We start from the raw sequence: 23557 nt of genomic DNA, 5'->3' as shown, positions 1-23557 counted from the left end.
GGGTGGTAAAGACCCCAGGCCTGAGGAGCGGTTGAGAGGTCCCCCCCCAACCCCAGCCCTGAGCTCTCCCCCCAACCCCAGCCCTGAGCTCTCCCGGGCGCTCGCCACTGGGCCTCAGCCCCGCCCCTACAGACCGTCAGCCCTTAGCCAGGTGCCCCCTGCCCCCGCCTTGCCGCGCCTGCGTACTGCGCTCGCTGAAGAGAATCCGGGCTCCCGAGCTCGGCGTCGTTGTTTCTCCCACCGCCGGGAGCCGGGTCCTGCCGCGCACGCAGCCCAGTTGCCTCGAGCGAGCAGCCGAGCCCGGCCGCGCAGGTGAGAGGGCGCCGAGTTGGGGCGGCGGCCGTCGGTGCTGCCGAGGGGACGCCGGGCATCGCGGCGGGGTGGGGGGCAGAGGGGCGCGGCGGGGCGGAGCGGCCTGGCCGTGTAGCCCTGTTGTGGCCTGGGCGGTGGGAGAGGAGCCCGGTGCGCCGGTGTCACTGAGTGCTGGCCGGGGCGCGGAGCGCTGCTGAGGTGGGACGTGCGGCCCCGGATCAGTGTTGTCGGGGGGAGGGGGGATAGCTGTGTGCTGAGGTGGGATTTGGGGCTCAGGAGCGGTGGTGTGTGTGTGTGTAGATTGGATTTGCGGCCCAGGAGCGGTGTTATCGTGGGGAGGCAGGGGGAGATGTGTGATTGGATGGGTGGCCTAGGAGAGTGAGTGTGTGTGTGCGCTGAGGTGGGACCTGCGGCCCAGGAGCGGTGTTGTGTGCTTAGGTGGGATGGGTGACCTAGGCATGGTGTTGTCATGCAGTGGTTTTGGTATGTGTGTTTTGTGAGGTGGTCTCTAATAGCTGGTTTTTTAGGTCTCTGGTGAAATTAAAGATTCTGCTTCCCGGGGTTGTGGGATTCAAATGTAAACACACCTGGCTTCGTTGAGGGGGTGTCTCTCTATTTTGTCCACACAGGACAAAAGTCTCAAGGTCCCAAGTTTCAAGTGTTTTCTTGAAACACGTTTTGCTGTGTACTTAGTGGATAGCTAAAGGCTGGGATTTGACAAAGAGCTTGTTTGCACATCATTAGACATGCCTACCCAGGCTGAACAGACTTGTGAATACCAAGTCATGACTCTTTACCTCTTCTACCTTATGTATCCTGAGAGAGTTTGTAATAGTAATGACTAATCATCTGCTGATAGAGCAGGCAACTGCAATAAAATGGCTTTTAAAACTGGGTGTATTATCATCATTTTGTTTGCTTTTTTTAGAGTTGCATTTTAATTTTGTGTATAGTTGAGTGAAATAAGAACTCCACCTTTAATCTGTCTTTTAAAAGAAAAGTTGCATCCATTTAGGCCATGCCTATATGTACAGTGGTGCTGCTGGTTAAGACATAAAAAAAATCTCCATGAGTGGCATAAAGTATGTTGGCGGGAGAAGCTCTTCCACCAACATAGTGCTGTGCATATGAACACTTATGTCAGTGTAACTTCTATCACTCAGCAAGTGGTTTATTCATGCTCCTGACTGACACAAGCTATGCTGATGTAGGCTGTAGTGCAGTACTGACAAGTATTATGTCTAAGGAATTGACTACAGGATTAGAAGCCAGGAATTCCTGTATTGTAATCTTGGCTCTGACACTGGTTTGTTGTATGGTTTTGAGGTCAGGCAACTTCCCTGATTGCTTTTTTTCTGTATTCTCACCTACAAAATGTTAAGGTTTTTTAAATCCCATTGTATCGGGGTATTGTATTGGGGTATTCAGAATTGATGTTTATAGATTTGAGGTATAAAATATTTAAGTTATAGATGGAACGGTAGTTTTCAATTACAGTTGGCATTTGAATCTTCTAGCAGTGTAGCTGGATGAGTTAGTTGCAGTTGTAACATAACAGGTGCTGGGATTGAATCCACGACCTCTGGATCTAAAAGTATCACCCCCTGGGTATGTCTACCTAGAGAGTGTGCCTTCCAGCATAGGTAGAGAGACTTGCACTTGCTCTGACTGAGCTAGCATGCTAAAAATAAGTGTGGACATTGTGGCACACATTTGAGCGCAGGTGACTGGCCCCATCCGCTGCACATGCCGCAGTGTCCACACTGCTATTTTTAGTGCAGTACCTCCAGCAGTGCTAGTGTGAGCCTGTCTACCTGCTCTGAGTGGGGGCATGTTTCCAGCTGCAGTGTAGGCAATAACCTCTATTGCGTGAGGTAAAGAATTCAGGCTCCATAGCTCCAAGGCTGTGGCAGAATCCTAAAACTCTTTAAGTGGACTAATGACAACAGAGGGGCAGAGCCATCTTGTGTACTCAGTGAATAATTTAGTGAATTAGAAACTATTTCTGTTTTTGCTGACAAATTCCAATTATTGTAAATTTGTTCATTATTTAAATCGTTTGTGTGAACATATTTCAGCCTATAAATTGTTCACAAACTACTTCCCGCAGCTTGTGCTGTGGATACTTTCTATTTACAATATACATTTTGTTTTTAGTCATCTGAGTTGTATGGTATTTCAGCTCCATTATTGGATCATGCCCAAATCCACAAAGCACATTCAAAATGGTTGCAAGAATACCCATATGAGTAGGTTTCCTGATCATGAATTTTCTTGTGACTAAAACTTGGCTTGTATGAATACTTGCTAAAACCAACAAAATGGGTCATGAATATTGACACACATTCATGATTTTTAATTCAAGCAAATGTCTGCGTTCACCCAACTGTGATGATGCAGTCATGCTGCTGGGACCATCAGTAAGATGTCAGTGTAAGGAACTTCTGACCTCTTTCTATCCTTTCCCGTAGGTTTTACCACCTATTGGAATAATATATCTTTTTGTTAATATGAGAAGTCCATACAGAAGGAATGCATGCAAGTTCTTAAAATACTACTTTCTCTGTGTGGGACACCTTATTGTACAACTGCAGGAATGGAGTTCCTTTATATTTTAGATCTCTTTTCTCTAGTACTATAGTGGAAATTAATGGCATGATCCTGCAGTTCCCACTAAGGCAAAATTCCCTTTCAGTTCAGTGGGAGCTTTGTCTGAATAATGTGTGCAGGATCAAGCTTCACATTAGAGAGTTTTTCAAACTCTGTGAAAGACTGTAATCTAAGTCATGGTAGTTGGTGTGCTATCTTGCATTAAAAAAATGATAATGGTAGATTATATGATCTGACTACTAGAAAGGTACAGACACTCACAAAAGATTTCACCTTGGAGTCACTTTTCTGCAGTCCTAATGCTCCTACTGTTTAGCCTGGAGCATAGCCATACACCCACTATTTAGAGCATTATTCCAGTTGGTACAGAAAGTAGGGGCCACCAGCAAGGGCTGGGGCTAATGTCCTGGCAAGAAGTCCATGCCCCTTTATCCCTCTCCTTGCTCATCAGTTATCTTCCTGTACTGTGCTTGGTGGTGTGAGGTGGAGGGATGGGTAAATCCATAATATATATATTGGATTTACCCATCCCTCCACCTCACACCACCAAGCACTACTTCCTCTGTTTTATAAGTGTGTGAAACTTGAAAACTCCTCTATCCCTAGACTGCAAAAAATTTGAAGTTCATTTGCTTTTCCCTTCCCTCAAATCTTCAGGCTCCTGACTGATGCAAGAGGGAAGTGGAGGGCCTTCATTACTCTTCCCCTTTCACTGTTTCCTGGTATTTGCAAGGTTAGCGGTCCCCTAGCACTCTACCCGTCTCCTGACCTCTGTTTTTGTATCCTCCATCCCCCTTGAATATCTTCCCTGTCTGTCTCAGCTACTTACAGGATTCCTGACCAATATAAGAGTGAAAATGACAAAATTCTTGTCAGTTTCACTCATGTCTATAGGGTTCCAGGGATAGCTTTCCATTTCAATCTACTTCTTCATTAGAAAGCTAGGAGCAGCAGTTGGGGCATTAACACTGTCTTTAGATACGGGAAGATAGCCTTATATATGGAAACTGATTTAGAACCATTTTTGTAATAATAATGGCTAAACATTTATATAATAATTAAATGAAATGTTAAATTCTGTAGAAATTAATGTCTTTGGCTCCTGTCTCTTCAAGCAAAGTTCCCTAGTTGCCCCTGGTGAGTGAATTTTCCAGGCTTGGAAGACAGCTTTGTTATGCATTGCTACAGATAGAGGGATCAACATTTTATTTTAAGGTTTGTTTTTTTTAAAGCTGTTTTTTAAAAAAGATTAATTAGAAGTATTTTTAAAGTAAGTAATTATAATCTGGATGACATGGTCCACCCAGTCATACAAATGTTAAAGTTGGTCAAAATTGGGGTTTCAGCTGTTGTAGTGTTGATTTGAAAAGCAGGCTGAGTAGAAGACTGTAGATTAATGGTGCAAAACTGGTTTGTAAAGGGCCAAATTCCACACTTGGTTTTCTGTAGGTTGGGGTATAAATTTAGGACTCCATATTCCCCCTCAATCTACACGGTCCCACACTGATGTCAGTGGGATATTTGGATAGAGATCCTTTTCAGACTCTGGCCTATATGTGAAAACTAAACTTTTAGGTATTTATTTAGTACTTTATTATTCAGCAATGCTCAAGTGGAAGCTCTTCTCCCCTTTGTCATGATTTCTGTCTCTGCCATTGTTTTCTCATCTTTCCTTGCCTATATCTTTCTCTTCTGTCTCCTTTGTTGTTCTCTTTACAGTTCTTCCCCTGCAGCAGCTCCTAAATCCCACCTCCCGGGGGGCTTGGCTTCACTTCCTTCCTCGTTCCTTTTGCTAAACTGATCAGCACTGAAATAATTAATGTTGTTGCTGAAATGTTGTTATAATTGAATTTTAGAGTTGATGTCCAATTAGGATAATAGGGTCTAGGGGAATTCACACTTCTCAGTCATTGTTATGGACTATTTGCAGACTCAGGCAGACATGACTGCAACAGTTATGCTCAGTTCATATTTGGAAGCTTTCTTTTCCTTTTAGCGCTCATGGTTGCAAATATTACTTAAAAAAAAAAAAAAAAGCTGCGATTCTGGACAATCTGAGTGTTGTGTGCCATATAAGTGTAATTGTAGGGCTGGATGGATCCTGAAAGTTATATATATTTGACTTCTCTGCTGTAGAGCTTCAAAGTGAACTCTGTTAATTGTCAGCTGTTTAATTTCAGTTTGCATCTTGTTTTATTCTGACTTCATTTTATTATGAGTTCCAAATGAATTGAGTTCTTTTCATTCCTAAACACTGCAGTATTAATAGCGCTTCTTGGGTTTTGCATAAGACAGTAAACCATTTTTGAGTGCTTTTCCTAAAACATACTTCTAACTCTCTCTACCATCAGACATGGGGAAATCCTTTTCTCACCTGCCTTTACATACGTGTAAGGAAGATGGCTATGATGGAGGTACAGCATCTGAAAACATGAGGAATGGATTAGTTCACTCTGAATCCCATAGTGAAGATGGAAGAAGTGGGGATGTGTCACAGTTCCCATATGTGGAATTTACTGGAAGAGACAGTGTCACTTGTCCCACTTGCCAGGGAACAGGGAGAATTCCACGTGGTAGGTGTTATAGATTAAAATTAAGCATATTTCCTTGTAAATGAAGCTAATACCCTGCATCCAATAGCTACAATTCTGTAATTGAAATTTGTTTTTCTCTTCTATTCCTGCACCACCAAGAAGACAGTCAGATTGAGTGCGATGAATCAACATTTTATAAGTTACCTTTTTAGTATTTGTATCGGAAAAAATCAGTGCAATACTTTAATCTTGATTTGCTTGTGCTTATGTGCTCTTAACTCTCCTTGTTTCTAGGCATTTTATCCCTTAACTATATTGAAATGACTAGGCAGAGTTATACAGAGACACATTTTATGAGGTCTCTCACTTGAATATATACTGTGGTAATCAGAGCCTGCACCCTTCAGAATATTATTTTAATAATGTTCTCGCTAACCTTTATTTTTAAAACGTGTGAGTCAGTTCAGAATTTTAACTGTCCATTAAGTATACGGTCTTCTAGTTGTTTTTTCTGTTAAATGCTTTCAGCATACATTTCTGTTTAACAAAAATGGTCACGCTAGTTTTGTGAGGTAACAGTTTTGATGATTGATGTGTAAGCTTGTACTTCATAATACATATTGGTCCCAAACATTTTACAATTCTAACTTTGCAGTTTTATATAACTTTTTGTCAAAAGTTATATCAAAGCTCTTTAAAACTGGTAAGTAGTGTGTAGTTCTCATTTTATAGATGGAAAAATTTAGGCAAAGGTAGGTATAATATGGTCTTTTGACTATGGTAAGGAACTAAGGTACAGAGAATCTGGTGTAATTCTTGCTTTGACAATCTGTACCTTAAATTACTACACCTCTTAAAATGACCAACAAATACTTGCGAAAAATGGCCTTTATGGAAACTAATTACCGCATAGACTCAATCATAAGGCGGTTCATTTATAAGCCGACTCCCCCAAGATGGATAAGTAAAAATGGAAAATTTTGATGACCCGTTCATAAGCCAACCCTATAATTCAGGGGTCAGCAAACTTTGGCTCCCGGGCCATGAGGATAAGCTGCTGGTGGGCCGAGATGGTTTGTTTACCTCGAGCGTCTGCAGGCACGGAGGTAACCTAAGTAAACAAAGCAAGCTGCTTACCCTGACGGGCCAGGACAGCAACTGGTGGGGAAATTTTTTTGGGGGGCAGGGGAGAAGCTGGGGGTCAGGGGAGTAACCCCTGTGACCACCCCCACATGATCCCACCCCAGGACCCCCACACTCTCCCCATCCCTTCCCACTTTATCTGGGGAGGATATCTTGGGCCGGGCCGGGCCTGTCTGGGTGGCACGGCCGCAGCCTGCTCCGGCGGGCTGGGCCAAGCGGTGCGGCCGCAGCCTGCCAGCCCCAGAGCTGCAGTTGCTTCGGAGGCTGGGGGGAGAGCAGCGTGGCCAGAAGCAGAGACACTCTGGCCCCGCCTCTTCCCTTCTGGCTGTGCTGCCTCTCCTTGCTCCCTCTGTTTGGGGGAGGGTTGTGTCCCACCTCTCCCTCTCTATACCCGTTCATAAGCCGACCCCCTTCTCTGGTGCTTCCCTTTTTTAATAAAAAAAATTCGGCTTATGAACAAGTATATATGGTACATTAGCAGCTATAGTGTTTTCCTTTTAGATGTCCTTTGCATCTTGTGTTAAAAGCTTTATTTCTCGTTGTCTTTCTCTTTTAAAAAGCAGCCTTTTTTGACTTTAAGAAGGCTGTTGGACCTCTTTAAATAGTAGCATCAATCATTCTCAACACACATTTTATTCTGTTTTTTTAAATCATAATTGAGGGATTCAGCTCTCTGCAGGCTGTCACGCTTTTGTGTATTGTGCATACCACAAGAAGAGGGTTTTTTTGAAAGCCATGCGTTTTGCATGCTTTGAATAGTAAACATCAGTTGTGGTTTGGGAAAATCTGTTTAAATAGGTTGTCTGTTTCTGGACATGAAATGTTTTTATCCTGTAACTGCATTGTTGGATGCCCCTTGTTACTTCTACTTTTCTTAAAAGAGGATGCCCTCGTCTGTGAGTGCTGGTGCTCCTGACAGTATTCCTGCAAAGGTCCTCAAAGGTATTTGTGATTAGGAGGGTGAAATAGTTAATGGGATTTCATCATATGGTGGTATTATCCTTGCTACCTGACATTCCTTGAAGAATTTCTTGCTAGCTAGTAGATAATGTGAGAATATGGGCAAAGTCCCATACCTAGTGCTGTTGAAGTTCAGCATTCTGGTTTAAAAAATATTCATGCACCTTCAAGTACCTGGTGTACACTGCTTTGAAAATATAAACACTTTTAAAGTGCTAAGTATTATCTAGATCTATCACAAATTAGTTTTAAGCTGTGCCCTTCATTATGGTGTATTTTACAGTATTTGCAAACGTTCAGCCTCAGTCCTAAAACTGATTATGGTTAGCCTGGTCAAACGATTAGAGATGCCCATGTCAAAGCAAAATCCATCTCTTCAGTACAGTAACTCCTCATTTAACGGTGTCCCACTTAACGTTGTTTCAATTGTTACGTCCCTGCTCAATTAAGGAACATGCTTGTTTAAAGTTGTGCAATGCTCCCTTATAACGTCATTTGGCTGCCTGCTTGTAAGATTCTGTGGAAAAGCAGTGACTTTACAAGGGAGCATTGCACAAGTTCCGCTTCTCCACCTCCTCCCCCTCCCTCCCAGCACTTCGCGCTTAGGACTTTCTGGGAGGGAGGGGCAGGAACGGGAAAGCGCTGTGTCTCCGCTCCTCCCCCTCCCTCCCAGAAAGTCCTAAGTGCTGCCAAACAGTTGTTTGGCAGGACTTTGGGGGAGGGGGGGGGATGTGGCATGCTCCTGAGAGGAGGTGGAGGGGGGGTGGGAAGAGGTGGCCCTGGAGTGGAGCGGGGACAGGCAGAGGCGGGCCTGGAGCATTCCCGGCAAAATTCAAGCCTGTTCTCTGGGGAAGCTGCTGCTGCAAAGGTGCTTCCTTGCCTGCAGCAGGCTGTGCCTGTGTGGGGTAAGCCAGGGGCACTTCCCAACCACAGTACAGTACTGTACAGTATAATGCTTTTTGTCTGCCCCAAAAAAGTTTCCTTGGAACCTAACCCCATCGCATTTACATTAAATCTTATGGGACAACTGGATTTGTTTAACATTGTTTCACTTAAAGTTGCATTTTTCAGGAACATAACTACAACGTTAAGTGAGGAGTTGCTGTAGTAGACTTTTTTGACAACACTAGAGTTCTTACTGTGTGCTAGGTAACAGGAGGTACAATCCTGGTGAAGACCAGGAAGTTGTAGTTTTACATGCTCCTTCAGGATTTACCCTGACCTTCCAATATGTGTGAAAACTATAACTTCCTTGTCATCACTAGCATGTTGCCATGTGTTAGCTCATCTTTTTGCCTATAGAAGACACAGCCTTAAGTGTAATAGCCCGATTTTGATCAAATTCTCTTTTGGCAAAGTATAATCTTCCTAAAATTACTCTTGCATCTTTAATTTGACAAATTATTCTTCATTTCCCCTCATAAAAATCTTACTCCTGGGGGAATTCTGCACCACTGTGCATGTGCAGAATTCATGTGTCCCACAGAACTTTTTTTCTGCAGAAAATACATTCTGCCCCAGAAATGCTGCAGTTCTGCCTTTTGCCCACTGGAGGCCGCTGTGGCACCAGAACAGCCAGCGGCATGAACACAGCCAACTGCTACGGCACCACAACAGCCTCTGGTGGGCAAAAGGCAGAACTGTAGACTTCTGGGTCATAAGTGCGCAATAGGGCAGAATTCCCCCAGGAGTAGAAGTTCATCACAGCACCCTGCGGAGCCAAGTTAGGACAGACAGAGTGGGACACATGGGGCTGCTGGGGCAGGTCAGAGGCTGGTGTTCAGACTGGGGCATGGGCTCAGAGCTAGTGGGGTGACAGCATTGAGTCGGGCTGAATGTGAGGGGGGGTGCAAGGCCACATGGGGACTGGAGGGAGGGGGGGCTGCAGGGATATATGGGGATGTGGGAGGAGGCTGTAGAAACCCATGGAGCTGGGGATGCGGGGACAGGGCCAGATATGTTTGACTGAATGGGAGAGACTTGGGGTCAGCCTGGGTCTGCATGGGGGAGGCTCCCCAACTCCCTAACAATTCCCCTCTCCCCCTCCCCAAAACCTGTTCCATACTTCTCCCACCCACACCCAACAACCCTCCAGGTCACTATAGGCTCCTTCCCTGTCCCTCAGCGCTTCCATTACTCTGACTCACCCAAGCCTTTGTAGTGCTTTTGACAGGTGCAAGAAATACAGTTCTGTATTGTAATTTAAATTAATTACTCAAAGTTCTGTATTAATTAAGTTCTGTATTCCTAGTAAGGAACCTATTTGTCCAAAAAAAAATTACCAGAATCTTTTTTTTTTGGGGGGGGGGGGGGGGGAGGAGGAAGGTGGTCTGTATTGATGCAGGCATTCCTGCTGACAGGTATTTTGAAATAAATTACCAAAATAATTGAAACTGGCATGATTATATTGTTATTTTGACAAAATATGCAGAATTTTGCAGATTTTTAAAATACTGTGCACAAAATTTTTAATTTTTTGGTGCAGAATTCCCCCATGAGTAAAATGTTTTGGCATAGAACGGCTGCCACATTCTACTCCAGAGAGAACTGTATTTCAGTACAGGTTAAAAGTCCTTGTTCAAGTACAGTTTGTAAAGCATTTCAGAATCTTCTGGGAGGAAAGGCACCAAAACCATTTGAAAAAAAAAAAATCATTTTAAAAAAAATAGCAACACATTTAAGACAATGTAATTTCCAACTAATATCAGTATCAGTGTAGTGGCTTACATAAACCTAACGGATTTAGTATCATTAGGCATCAGATCTGGCCTGAGTCCTTCTGTTTTTGTAGTTTTACAACCATATCTTTTTCTCTCCTGTTGCCATGTGAAAGACCCGTACAAAAGGCTGTCAAATATATCAAGTAATCAAATTAAATAGAAATGTTTTTAATTTTCCTGTTTATGGTAATACTAGGTGTTATGATAATAGGTAACCCTGAAGTTGCGGATGTTTCTAATATATAATGTTAGAGTTAATGTTTAGTAAATCAAAATAGAAAATTGTTAATCATACAAATTTTTTTTATTCAATTTTTACACTAGGGTGACTTATTAAACCATTTATTCGGTATGCATGTCTCATACTAAACATTAAAAATGTGAGCTAATTAATGAATGTCTGCAATAAAATAATATTTTCATTAGAACTGGCTAATAGAGTGAACTGGTATTTTAAGATAAATTCAATGTGCTATAAAATGAGATTTCAATTTAGGTAACAAAATTGTGAATATATGAGACTATATTGCACAATTGGAATTACAGTGTACTTGGATTCATGCTTTTGTTAAACTGTAGCAATCATATGGAATTTGTTTCTTGTCTTTTGGACAAATCCAGCTGTTCAACACAACGCACAGAGTAAAAATAAAAGTAGCATTACAGTATTTTTTTTTGCAAAGTTTGAAGAATATATTTAAACAATCACATGATTATTTTTAGTATTTTTTTCAGTTTCTTTCAAACAACAACAAATATTCCAGATTTTTTCTCAGACCTCTTACCATGTTTCTAACTCTTCATGTATTGCAAACACAAAGATTTTTGCGCTCTGAGGAAACTTTGTGTGGCTTTGTTTTTGTTGTTTCCCCAATCATGAGTCTATCTACAACTGAAAACTGTGCAGAGAAGGGGTTGTGGGTTCATAAGAAAAATGTAGAAATCTGTTGGTGTGGACAGGAAACCAGTGTGTTTCAACTTATTTTAACCTCCACAATACCTTATCGCAAAAGGTTTGAGTTGAATGGTGCAATTAATATTTAGATACCTGTGATTAGGCTCCACACTTTAACCCAACTGTTGTCACATGCTGTGTTGCTACATCTACCTTCTCTCCTGCTTCTTGTACAACTTGCACATTAAATAACCTGCATACTTTCAACTTCTCTTCTATGCAAGTCCTGCTTGTACTTTTAAGCTTTTAGTCATTTTGTTTCATTTATTGGGACTTGTATTTTTTTAGGGGAAAAAATACCATGTGCACAAATTACTAACTCGTAGGTCTTTTGTGTCTTTAGTAGGAATTGTATGGAAAATTCCCGTAGATCTTAGAGTGTTTAGCCCTCTGAGGGAATGTGTACACTGGGCACTGGGGGGCGGGGGGGGAGGAGACCCAGTGAAGGAGGTGGATCTCAGAACCTGGGTTCCAGCCTGAGAATGTTGATACTGCTATTTTTAGTCCCATAACGTGAGCCCTGAGTCAAATGACCTGGCTCTGAGACTCACTGCTGCGAGTCTCTTTGTAGATGTATCCTCCCACCTTGCAGGGTCCTTGAGCCCAGGCTCCTGCCAAACCCCACGCGTCCCTTAGCGAGAGCCCTGCGAGCCTGAGTCAGTTAGCACAGACCAGCCATGAATGTCTAATTGTAGTGTAGACATACCCCAAGGTAGCTCTGGGCTCAGACCCCCAATGATAATCCTGTTTGTGTCTGAAGAGGATATACAATCATTTTTTTTCTGTCTGTCGTATTAGCTACACATTGGAGTTTTTTCCTCTGAAGTGTTGATTATAAGTGCATCACGTGTGATAATAGTTCACTGAACTTTCATAGATGTTCAGCTCACTGCCGCAGGAATAATTTGTTGATACTTCATAGAGCGTGTGTTGGTAAACTTTCAGGTGTTCTTTGCAACTGAGGATATTGTGAGCAAAATTCTTGGTCCTGACATTAAAGGTTTGACCCAAATAACACTAGTTCTTGTTCTTGCAAGCTTGGTTTTGGTATTAGTGATTGTTCTTTTTCTTTTGCTACCATGCTGTTCAGATTGTTAATTCTCACTCATTGATGATTATTCACTTCCTATGCATCATAGGTGTGCATAGTGTATTGCAAACTGGTCTTTGCTCCAGGATGCTTAGAATATTAAAAAAATCTATTGTTGAACCATAAGAAGGGAACAGAGGTCAGAAATGAATGGATTAGATTGGAAACTCTTTGGTGGAGGGACCGTGTATTCCCATGTGTTCATACAGCATCTAGTGTAATGGGCCCCTGGTTCTGTTTGGTGCTTTTGGTGGCTAATGCAATACAAATAATTGTCTTCCAGAGAAACAAGTATTTCCTTTCACTGCCCTGTCAAAAAATTGCTTCTTAACCTTTCTTCTGAGATAGAAGCATATGTCCCTTAATATACCCACAGATTGTTCTGCTACAGGGAATTGAAAGAATTTTTGTGTAGTCTATGAAGAGATGTTCCATACCTAAGGACACTTTCCAAAATGTTGTTTTAATTACTGTGTCTTTTTATTAAAAACAACAAAAATCCGTCATGAGGTGCCATTAAACTCTGCTGGAAAATGCTGTTTGAACTGTTTTTGTTTAGAGATAGCTAAGTCCACCTAAAGATATTTCTGAAAATTGTTCTTGTGTATTTGTAGGGCAGGAAAACCAGCTTGTGGCACTGATTCCATACAGTGATCAGAGGCTGAGGCCAAGAAGAACGTAAGTTACAGTAAGAAATATGAATGTATGAAATGAACTTTTCTTTTGCTGATATATTGCATCACATTTAACATCAGAATATAGGTGTTGTGTTTTTTTCCCTCTCTAAAGAAGAAACATAAATGAAGTCACTGAGTAATCTTTTTCTTGGGCTCAGTATCTCCAAACAATATTCCTTAACCATGTTTCATAACAAAACTAACCACAACTCTCAAAACATTAACAAAAGAGGTTCAGGGTAGCACACACCTGTTTGCTAACAAGGTATTTTGTAGCACGGTGCATAATGCAGTACGATATCTTTTGGGCTATAGTTATATCAAATGATTAATATTTTAGAAGACTGTGGCTGTACATTGCTTGAGAATCCAGTAGCCTTTACTCTAGACCAAGGGCGAAGTAGCTTTTAACCTGAAGGCAAAAGGCCAAATTCATTGCTGACGTAAGTAGACGCAACTTCACTGTCACATCTAAATCAGCAGTGAATTTGGCCCACTGTTATCAAATAAGTCAATTGCTGTTGTATATTTCTTGGGATGGTTTCTTGGTCATCAGTATCAAGGATCAGTAAACTCATTATTCTGGTCTAGCCTTTTTTGTTGCTGCTTTCTCTGTATTAAATTTATTAGATCTGCCCATGTGTTAAACCAGTTGAACCTGAGTGATTTATGATATATTTTATGATAGACATCAAAAGGTTTTGGATTTTTCTGTAATAGACTATTATTTTCACGTCTAGCAGACATTAGTAATCCTACAATACTTAATTTGGCAACAGTATAATGTTAGCAATTATTAAGAAGTACATGGAAATATTAGTGGATAAAGAGATTTTTATAATTCTTTATTTTAGGTTTGTCATCTCTCTGCTAAACCAGCCCCAAGTTCTGATTTCCAACACCTAATGTGTTTTACTGAAGCCATAGCTTTTTTTAATTTACTCATTTATTTGCTAGTAGACCTCATTTTAGAATACTGAATTATGGCAAGATACCCTTTTTATAGGGATGTGCAAATTGTCACATTCTACAACTTTAATTGTGAGGACTTGAAGATTATACTCAGAGGTTAAGAATCATCTAGATATGGTACAATGGTAGGTCAGTTCTGAAGAATTTTTTGTTTATTGTCCAAAACTTGGAACAAATTTGCGGTTTTATAAAGCCGTATTACAAGGTTTTATTTCATATGCCTTGCTTTTTTCCCCCCAAGAAACCAAAAGTCACAGTTCTTAGTTAAACAGACATCTAAGCAAGCTAGTAGCATTGCTATTTAGCTTTAGTATAAAATATTTTTTCCTGTAAGACAGGGTGCCTTTCAAGGCATCTCATATATGACAATATTTCAGAATTTGATTTGCTTGCTCTCTGTTCTGGCGGTTCTATTTCAAATTAAGAGTATCTTTTGATTGAGGTCTTTTTCTTAAATATATTGGGCCCCAGAATTAGGTTTAAAAATTTTAGACCAGAGCATCCATATGTGTTGAAGTTTGAATCACTAATTACATCAATTACTTCCATATTTGAACTCTGCTTGAAAGCAAGATTAATTTATACTCCAAGATTTTTCTTAAACATAATATGCAGTTTAATTGTTCTCAGTTTAAATGGAATTTAAAGAGTTAGAGTGAAAGGTTGAGACAGACTGGATTAAATATTTTGATTTTACATAGGAATGCTTATATACTTACAAAGAAAATAAATGGTAAGAAAGGAATGGTTTGAATTTTATAACAAATCACTTTTGTTGGTAATATCACTAGATTAACACTTTTTTTCTTTCTTTTCAGAAAGCTTTATGTGACTGCTTCTGTAATAGTATGCTTACTCCTTTCTGGTCTGGCTGTATTCTTCTTATTTCCTCGTTCCATCGATGTCGAATACATTGGAGTGAAGTCAGTATATGTCAGTTATGAAACAAGTAGGCGCATAATATATCTAAATATTACGGTAAGACAATCTGAACATTGTGGTAAAGTGAACAGTAAATTTGTGTAAATAGTTTCCCCTTAAAACACAACATATGGATCCAGTCAAAAATGCTTCATTATATAGAATTTTACTAGGCACATAACGTGTATCATTTATTTGTAAGCATTCTGACAGTGTTTACCCCAACAGGCATTTTATGTGGATTATAAAGATAGTGACAACTGTTTGGGTGGTCAAATTCTCTTCTCCAGTTTGTATAATCATGGGCTGCTACCCTCAGTTTACTGTCAGACTTTCATCTGGTCTGGATCTTTGGGGAACAGTAGAGGTCTTGCAGTATGACTTAGAGGTAGAAACTGGGATTTTTCCTGATCTGCTCTGGGTGGGTGAGCCAGGATTCTGGGTCTACTATTAAGAAAGATATGCCTTCCTTAAGTCTATACCTGTACTCCACTAAAAATAGTATACAGGGTGACTGCAATTGTTGAGGTGGATACCTCTTAAAATGTGGCCTTCTAAAATGTAAGTAATGTAAGTGTTTAGTACCAGCATGCTGAATTGGATAGAGTAGTGAACAGGGATGGCCCCAAATAATTTGGTGCAGAGGTGGCAGCATGCTGGAGGCTAAGAAAAGGGGCTAGTCTGTGGATACAATAGCTAAAAGGCTCCCCATGTAGTGTATGCATTACAGATCCACATTCTCCTGTGAACAGGGGCAGTAGATTCAGTTTTACTTTATCTCACAAATCTTGATGGAGTTGGAATCTTTGATGAAAACTCAGTTATTCATTTTATGTGAATAGAAATGAATTTCCTGTTAGTGCCTGCATAAATTAATGAGCTGACAGTGCAGGGAAGAAAATTGGGTATAGTTCTACAACACTCACATTCTTGCCATTTAAGACCTTGTTTATCCTAGAAGAAATGAGATTTAATAAAAATATTAGCTAACATTTGTGAAAACACCACTGTCTCTGCCTGCACCAGATGCTGCCTAGTGTTCTAAAACATGTTTTAACATGTTGGTTCTCAGTACACATTTTTGGTGTCCGCTCTCATATTTTTTTCCTAAAATACTTGATTGGCTTTAGGAAAAACAAATAAATATACATGTCCAAATCATTGTAATTTATTTATTGCTACCTAGTAAGTCTGCTGTGAAAAGTGATACTTTTATTTTAGTTAATATCACTTTTCACAGCAGACTTACTCAGTCCTGGCAAGCCTGGGGACAAATTGAACCCTGGATGGGGGTTGGGGGAGGCAGCGGGGATTACAGGCGATGGGGTGGGTGAGTGGCCGGGGGAGGCAGTGGGGGGCTGGAGTCTGAAGCCCTGTGGCCAGCTCCTGAAGCCCCACGGCCAGGGGCCAGGGCCCAGGGATGGAGCCTGAAGCAATGCGGCTGGAGCCCCAGGCCTGCTGCTGTCCCGCCACACCAGGGCTGAAGACCAAAGCCTAGCCCCAACACCCCAGGAAAGTTGGGAACTCACCAACTGCCTGCTCCTCCTCTAGTGTTGTGCCCCAGGTGTCTCCAGAGGGGTGCAGGGCCCAACCCCTGCTGGCAGCCTCGGCACCAACCCATCCAGGAGCAACAGGGAGGGGCTGCTATTTTGCCACTTCCTCTCACCCCCATCCCCACATCACAGCTCAGGAGGCTGTGGCCGCAAGAAAAGCCCCTGGTGGCTGCATGCGGCCATGGTGGCTGCGTTTGAGAAACACTGTTAGATAATATGTTTAGAAAAGTATGTGGCGTTAGATAGATAAAGCAAAAGATAGCTTATACACCTATTCACTTTGATATGAGACTTTGTCTTCTACTCAACAATTTTCAAAACAGTTTTTTTTTTTTTTTTCAAGAAACTTATGGGCAATTCTAAAGTGTTTTTTTTTTTTTTTTTTTTTTTTTTGCAGAACACCCTAAATATAACAAACAACAATTATTATTCTGTTGAAGTGGCAAACATTACAGCCCAAGTTCAGTTTTCAAAAACGGTTATTGGGAAGGCACGGCTAAACAATATCACCAACATTGGTCCACTGGATATGAAGCAGGTAAATGTGGATATGTTTTTGATATGAGCCATATTTGATCTTGTGTTTCTTATCATTTCACTGATTTTTTTTTTTTATTGTTTTTCCAGATTGATTATATGGTGCCCACAGTCATACAAGATGAAATGAGCTACATGTTGTAAGTGTTTGGCTTTTAAAATACATGTGTGTGTATACAACATTGTACTAATGATGCTATATAGTGGTGCCCACTAAAAACTAACTTTTACCACATTGCTGTACTTTTGCTATATTTGGATTAGGAATTACTGAATATACAACAGTAAAGCACATACTGCTTTTTTATGAACGTTAGACAGGAATATGGGCATTGCTGTAGTCAATCAGACCACTGGTTCATCTACTTCAGTTTCCTGTCTCTAGCATTAGCCAGTACCCAGTGATTCAGAGAATGGTGCAAGAATTCTTGTCATGGACTAATTTACAATAATCTGCTCCAAGAAAAAGTTTCTTCCTAACTAACTGTCTGGCTGGGAGTTGATTTATGATGCAAAACATGAGGGATTATATCCATTATATTTATTCTATTTGGACTGTGGATGTCACTACGGATGTACAATGGTAATCCCTGTGGTTGCAATTGAGGAGACACTTAATTTATAAGCATTTGTTCATTTATAACTTCAAAAAAGAAATGTATTTGGGTTGAAATACACACAAGCTACAGAAGAGTCTGGGTATTGACGCAGCAGCAAGTCCACCTGTTCAGAAGAAAGGTCAACCTGCAGCAGAAAGACATGCCCCAACCAAACAACTACAGTCATGCAGTGTAGTGGGGGGGAAAGGAGGTCATGAGGAAAATCCCTGTCTCCATACAGGGATTTTGTAGTTTGTAGTTTGTAGTTTGGGAAAATTTAACTTTGCCATTTTTGTTACCATACTATGAAGAATCTTTTGTCCATTAACGTCTTTCAGATAAGCTTTCTGTATTTAATTCAAACACAGTCAAAAAAAGTTTCAACTTGATACAACTGTAGACACCAATTGCAGGGTTTAAGCCATAGTATTCAATGAGAACTAGTGTCTTGGGTATGTTTGGAGAAAATTTAAAAAAATATTGTTAATAAACATTAGAATAAATGTGAAATACGAACTTAGCTTACAAATGCTTAAACACTTGTACGTATTCTTTTTAAAAAGTGCAGAAAATACAAGTCTAATGATTCAAATACATGACTTAGCTCGGAATCTTACTGCCATAATTATTTTTCATATTCCTGAATGTCTAAACTTTAACTCTTTGTGCCCATCCATTTTATCAGAAAAGCCTGCCAACCTTGTTGACTCTTTCCCTTGCAACTTTGCACCAGGAGTCTGGCAGAAATCTTACGCTAGCTACACTACAGAGCTTACAGTGGTGCAGCTGCATCACTGCTAGTGGAGACGCTCTAAGCCGATGGGAGAGAGCTCTCCCTTTGACTTAGTTACCTGAGCCCCTGCAAGCAGCGGTAGCTATATCGGCGGGAGAAGCCCTCCCACTGACATAGCTCTGTCCACACCGGAGCTTAAGTTGGTGTAACTTATGTAGCTCAGGCGAGCAGTTTTATTCAGACCCCTGAGTGACATAGCTTATACCGACTTAAGCTGTAGTGTGAACGTAGCCTTAGTGATGTGTTGATGCTTTTCTGTTGTGCTTTCTTTGCTGATATCTTGAGATTTAAATTGCACTATTGGTTACAGAGCCCTGCTGTCCCCTGCTTGAAATTTAAATTGCAAGCCTATGACTAAACATTTGTTGTTTAAAATACACACTTTCCCTTTCCCCACTTTAAAAAGAAGCAGTTAACAGGAAAAAAAAATCTACATTTATATAGAATGACATTTTGCATGTAAACTTAAAAAGGGATTTGTATGTAGAGAAGATGCCAATATGCTCTATTTGCAGCAACTTTTGACTAAAAATATTTTATAGCTAATTGACATTAATAGCAGCTCTTCATACTTAATGCTTCTTTAAAGACCAAGGAGCATGTAAATATTCTCTCAATTAGAATTTTAGTTCTGTATTTTAGCTTGTTAAATCTTACCACTTGATTACTCTAATTCTGGTTTTGTTATTTCAGTGATTACTGTACCTTGCCATCTATTAAAGTGCATAACATAGTAGTCATGATGCAGTAAGTATGGATCACTTGTATTTGTGCATAAAAATAATTAGTGAAGCCATTCAGTGTATTTTAATTTTTTTTCGTATATAATGTTCTTAAACATGGGGGGAAATATATTCTATATAAAATGAATAAACATTTTAATTTATAATATGGTAAAAATTACTAAATAGTTCATCATTTCTTTGTATGGTTCAGCTTTTAAGAAATTATTTGCAGTTTAAATATGATCTGGCCTTAAGATGGAGCTTGGAAGTGTGAAGAAACTTGCACAGCCAATGCCAGTGCTCTGTCTGCTCTGTGACTGAAGACCTTTTGTCTCCAGGACCGTTGGTCTGATAAGTCATATTTGCTAAATTAGTTTTTTAGAAAGCCCTTAAAATGAGTTATGTTCACTTACAGGCAGGGTTATAGTATTTTTTTTATAGTTACAAAAGTCTCACTGGGTTTTATAGTTTAAGCCTGAAACTGTCCCTTACCCATCTCTTCCCTCTTCTCCACCTGCTTATATTATCTCTGTTGCAAGCTCACTGCCAGTTTCTTGTGTTGGTATGAAAACCGGAGGTGTTGAATATTTGGATGTGGTTTGGATGCAAATATTTACCTTGCCTTTGCACCCAGATAATAAAAAAAATAAATCAGAGTTTGGGCTTTTACAGTTTGTCTTAATAACATTGAATACAGTCCTACATGACTATTTTTAAAACTCAAAACTCAATGATATGCCAGGAGTGTGTTTTATGGATCAGATCTTCAGCTGGGGTAAATTGATATTGGGGTAAACTCCATTGGTTTCACCATCCTCTCCAAGTATAGTGTAGTCACATATAATAGTAACTCTGTGCCTGTAGTACAATATTAACTTTTAATTAAAACTTAGCTGGCTACTAATGTGGAATAAAAATTGCTTAATTTATATAAAATGTTTTAAATTTTTTTGAATAAAATGTATATCTGATTTTAAAATACTGATCATCTCACAAATTCCTTTTGTGTAGCCTTTACAAACCAACGTCTCTTCTTTTTTTTTGTCTGTATTTAAGAGTGACAGTGACGACCTCTTACTTTGGCCACTCTGAACAAATATCCCAGGAGAGATACCAGTATGTAGACTGTGGTGGAAACACGACTTATCAAATGGGCCAGTCAGAATATCTAAACGTACTTCAACCTCCACAATAAAAGTGGCAGAGTGGATGATGCAGAAAAAAAAAGATGGCTGTTGCTGCTGCCAGACTTCATCTTAGTAGAACTGTTGATCAGATTTGCTACTATTTAAAAGGGTGTGTGTGTGTAAAGTTTAGCAACCCTGAAGATCTGTTTGCTTATAATACGATCTGCGGGAGGAGGAAAAGTGCAAAATGTATATAGCCACAATTGTTGAACAGTGTATTTCCCCTTCTGTTTACTTTTATGATATGTAGACATTTCTATCAAATTGTTTCACTAGGAAAAAATGCATCTTAAATTTTCAGACAGAGAACTTGGATGATTGCCTACAACACAATGTGGCTACAAGAATTTTAAAGTAAATATGCATATATTTATTTATCTGTATAGATGAAACAATGTCACTAAGGAACATTTGTGAGAGGAATAAATATATAAGTTAAATACTAAGAACTGAAACTATAACATATAGTAGTACAGATCAAGGCTTCTATTTAAGTCACCAGTTTCCTTTAGAGCGTCTGGATATGTCTATATATGTAGTAACTTACAGTCCTTGAGGATGCATTAGTAAACTTACGGCAAAACAGCTTTCTTTGTATTGGAATTCTGTTTTAGGTATGCTTCCATTACAGGTTAACTGCTTGATTTTTTTTTTTTTTTCTTTTTCTTTTTCCCCCCCACTCCTTAAGCACAAACAAAACTCTTATTGACTTGAATGAAGGTTTTTGTTTTCCTTGAATGTGGAATTTTGGATCTGGTGTTAAGTTGGCTACTATTCTTTTGTTTTTGTTTCTACCTCCTCCCTGCCCCTACCCCAGGATGGGAAGTTAAAGAAAATGTTCATTATTCATATTTTTAAAAACGAATAATGCATATGACAAAAATTCATGACTGCTTTGCAAAATTCATCGTTGAGTTAAAGAAAAATGTTGAAGTCTCTATTGGATAATGAAAAATATAAAATGCATAAAGTTATTTCATTTTTTGTAGTAGTAGCTTGGAGTACAAGTGTATCACTTTCAAGTTTACACAGAATCACTTAAACAGTGTACATAGTAAGTCTAGATATGGCTTTTGGGCAACTAAGTGTAAACTGAAAATATAACTAATCATAATCGCTTTGAAATATAAAGAATGTGTACCTAACACTGACAAGTAGTTTAACATCTGTATGGACTGAATAAGCAGTAGTTGCCCAAATCCTCTTGAGACCTCACACTTCACATTATGAGATTGGAGAGTGACTTTTTTTTTTTTTAAAGTGCAAGTGCCTATGCAAACACTAAACTACAAGAACTCAAATATGGTTACTTTCTGATAACAAAATAATCCTGAGTAAATGTCTTCAGTGTCATTGAATGCCAGGTATAATTGGCCGCGGAACTGTGTGCTTGTGCGTTTCACCTTGTGAGGAGCATAATTTAATTTAGATTTAATCTTAAAATTTCTTTGATTTTTGGAGACTACCTTTAATGTGTTTAAAACACTTTTGTTCTTTTACTTGAATCCAAATAACGTCTTCAGTTTTAGTTAAAAGAATCCTGATTTAGTTAGTTCTAAATTGGATAATTACAGGTTAATGTATACTTGCTATTGAGCAGTTAGATTGTTAAATTGAAATGAACAATATTTTTAAAAAAACAGGTACTGCAGCTTTAATGCTTCCATATCTTTCTAACATAGGATATTAGACATAAGAATCCAGTTCATTGGCAGTAGTGTTATATTCTAAAGGTAACTTTTCAGTTAAGAAATAGTCTGAAAGCTTGAAAATGTAATTTTGTTGTTTTTGTTTTCCCCTTCACGTTTTTTGTTGTATGGAGCTAAACTTCACAATTAAAAAAAAAAAAAAAAGAAAGTTACTCTGCTATAAGTGATGGTCCTGTTAAGGGTTCTGCATGGGTGTAAAGGTGTGCCTCCCTATATCCCTTTGCATTATTGGACTTTAAATCATCACATTTCTGTAAATAGTGTTGGTCAGTTCACACTGATTGAACCAGAAGACACAATGCTGGCATTACAAAACCAAGTTACTTCTTGCCTTCTTAAAAATATTTTTGGTAGTTGGTTATAAACTTGAAAAATGGTGAATAAACAGAATAACAAAAGTTATACTGCACTTAATATAACCTAGTGCTGTTATATACATAAACATGTAGTTGCAAATGCCCAATCTTTGACTATGGCTGGCAATAACAAAGCATGCCTGGGGTGGGGGTTGGTGATTGGTGATAGAAGGTTGGCTGTGTGGGGAGCTTGTACCACTATTTGTGTGGAACAGCTAACTGCCGACAGTTTAAAAGGGCTGATTTCTCAGCCAATGACTAGGATATAGAGAGGCTCTGGCCAGACCCATGTGTCAGCAGCAGAGAGTACTGTGTGGTAAGAGTTGCTACCTTTAGAGCACTTTTCCACTGCAGGATCTTCCTAAATCATGGTGTATTTCTTTCTGGATCTGGCCATGCCAGATTTAAGGCCAGAACCTGCCAATGGTACAGTGCAAAACATTCCGTGAACAAAACTGTGGGTTCAGAAATAGACTGAAACTCTTATGTAATTTTACTTCTATATAATCTTCTAAGTATTGGCTATTTTGAGACAATGATCCATTAATAAAATGTGTCTTGCCGTGAACAGTGCTGTCAGTAGTAATACATCTGTGTAAAAGTTAGTTACTTTCCTTAGGCTAGTCCAGCTAAGGAACTTTTGGTTCAAGATGACAAGAATGTCGAGTTCTTAATATTTAACTGCTAAGGGTATGATTCTGAAAAGGGATCTACCTGAGTGTATGATAGGGGCTAATGAGTGATTTCTTATGCAGAATCGGGGCCTGAAATAGCTTTCCAACCTACGTTTTTTGTACTTTCTCTTTTCATAGAAACCCCAAAAGCTACTAAGTCCATAGTGAAGCATATCCTTGTATAATTTGGTTTGTAAAATACTGATTTATTTGGCCACAAAGTCTCTGAGGAGATGGTATGTAACTTAAATTAAGGTGTTTATTTTGCATCCATTGAAATGTGTTAGCTTGGAATTGACTCTGGAACTGCGATGTGCGTGGAAGGGGAGGCTAATATAAATGTATACTATAACAGCTGATACCAGATGTATTTGGCTAAAAATGACCCATACACTTACTCTTAACTGGATTGATCTCTTTTCCTTAGGGCTCATTTATGTTAATAAATACATGTAAAATATGCTATCAAAATGGGTTTTTTTTAAAAAAAGGTATCCTACAAACCCTGGAGATCTACCGACTGACTACAC

General features: G+C 39.6%; 1 protein-coding gene across 2 annotated transcripts; it reads left to right on the top strand.

The window, feature by feature from the left end:
• The first annotated feature begins 202 nt into the window (after positions 1-202).
• Positions 203-23084, top strand: TMEM106B (transmembrane protein 106B). Of its 2 annotated transcripts, XM_065398143.1 has the most exons (8): positions 203-312; positions 5274-5495; positions 12939-13002; positions 14792-14951; positions 16845-16985; positions 17075-17124; positions 19070-19123; positions 20158-23084. In XM_065398143.1, exons 2-8 carry the CDS (start codon positions 5276-5278, stop codon positions 20294-20296), a joined length of 828 nt encoding a protein of 275 aa, XP_065254215.1. In that variant the 5' UTR covers positions 203-312; positions 5274-5275; the 3' UTR covers positions 20297-23084. The 2 variants fall into 2 exon arrangements, with proteins under 2 accessions (XP_065254215.1, XP_065254216.1); XM_065398144.1 differs by lacking the exon at positions 16845-16985.
• The last annotated feature ends 473 nt before the right edge of the window (positions 23085-23557 follow it).

This window comes from Emys orbicularis, chromosome 2 (assembly GCF_028017835.1).
Source record: "Emys orbicularis isolate rEmyOrb1 chromosome 2, rEmyOrb1.hap1, whole genome shotgun sequence".
NCBI lineage: Eukaryota > Metazoa > Chordata > Testudines > Emydidae > Emys > Emys orbicularis.
The sequence above is the reverse complement of the archived record's forward strand: the minus strand, read 5'-3'. Positions and strand labels throughout refer to the sequence as shown.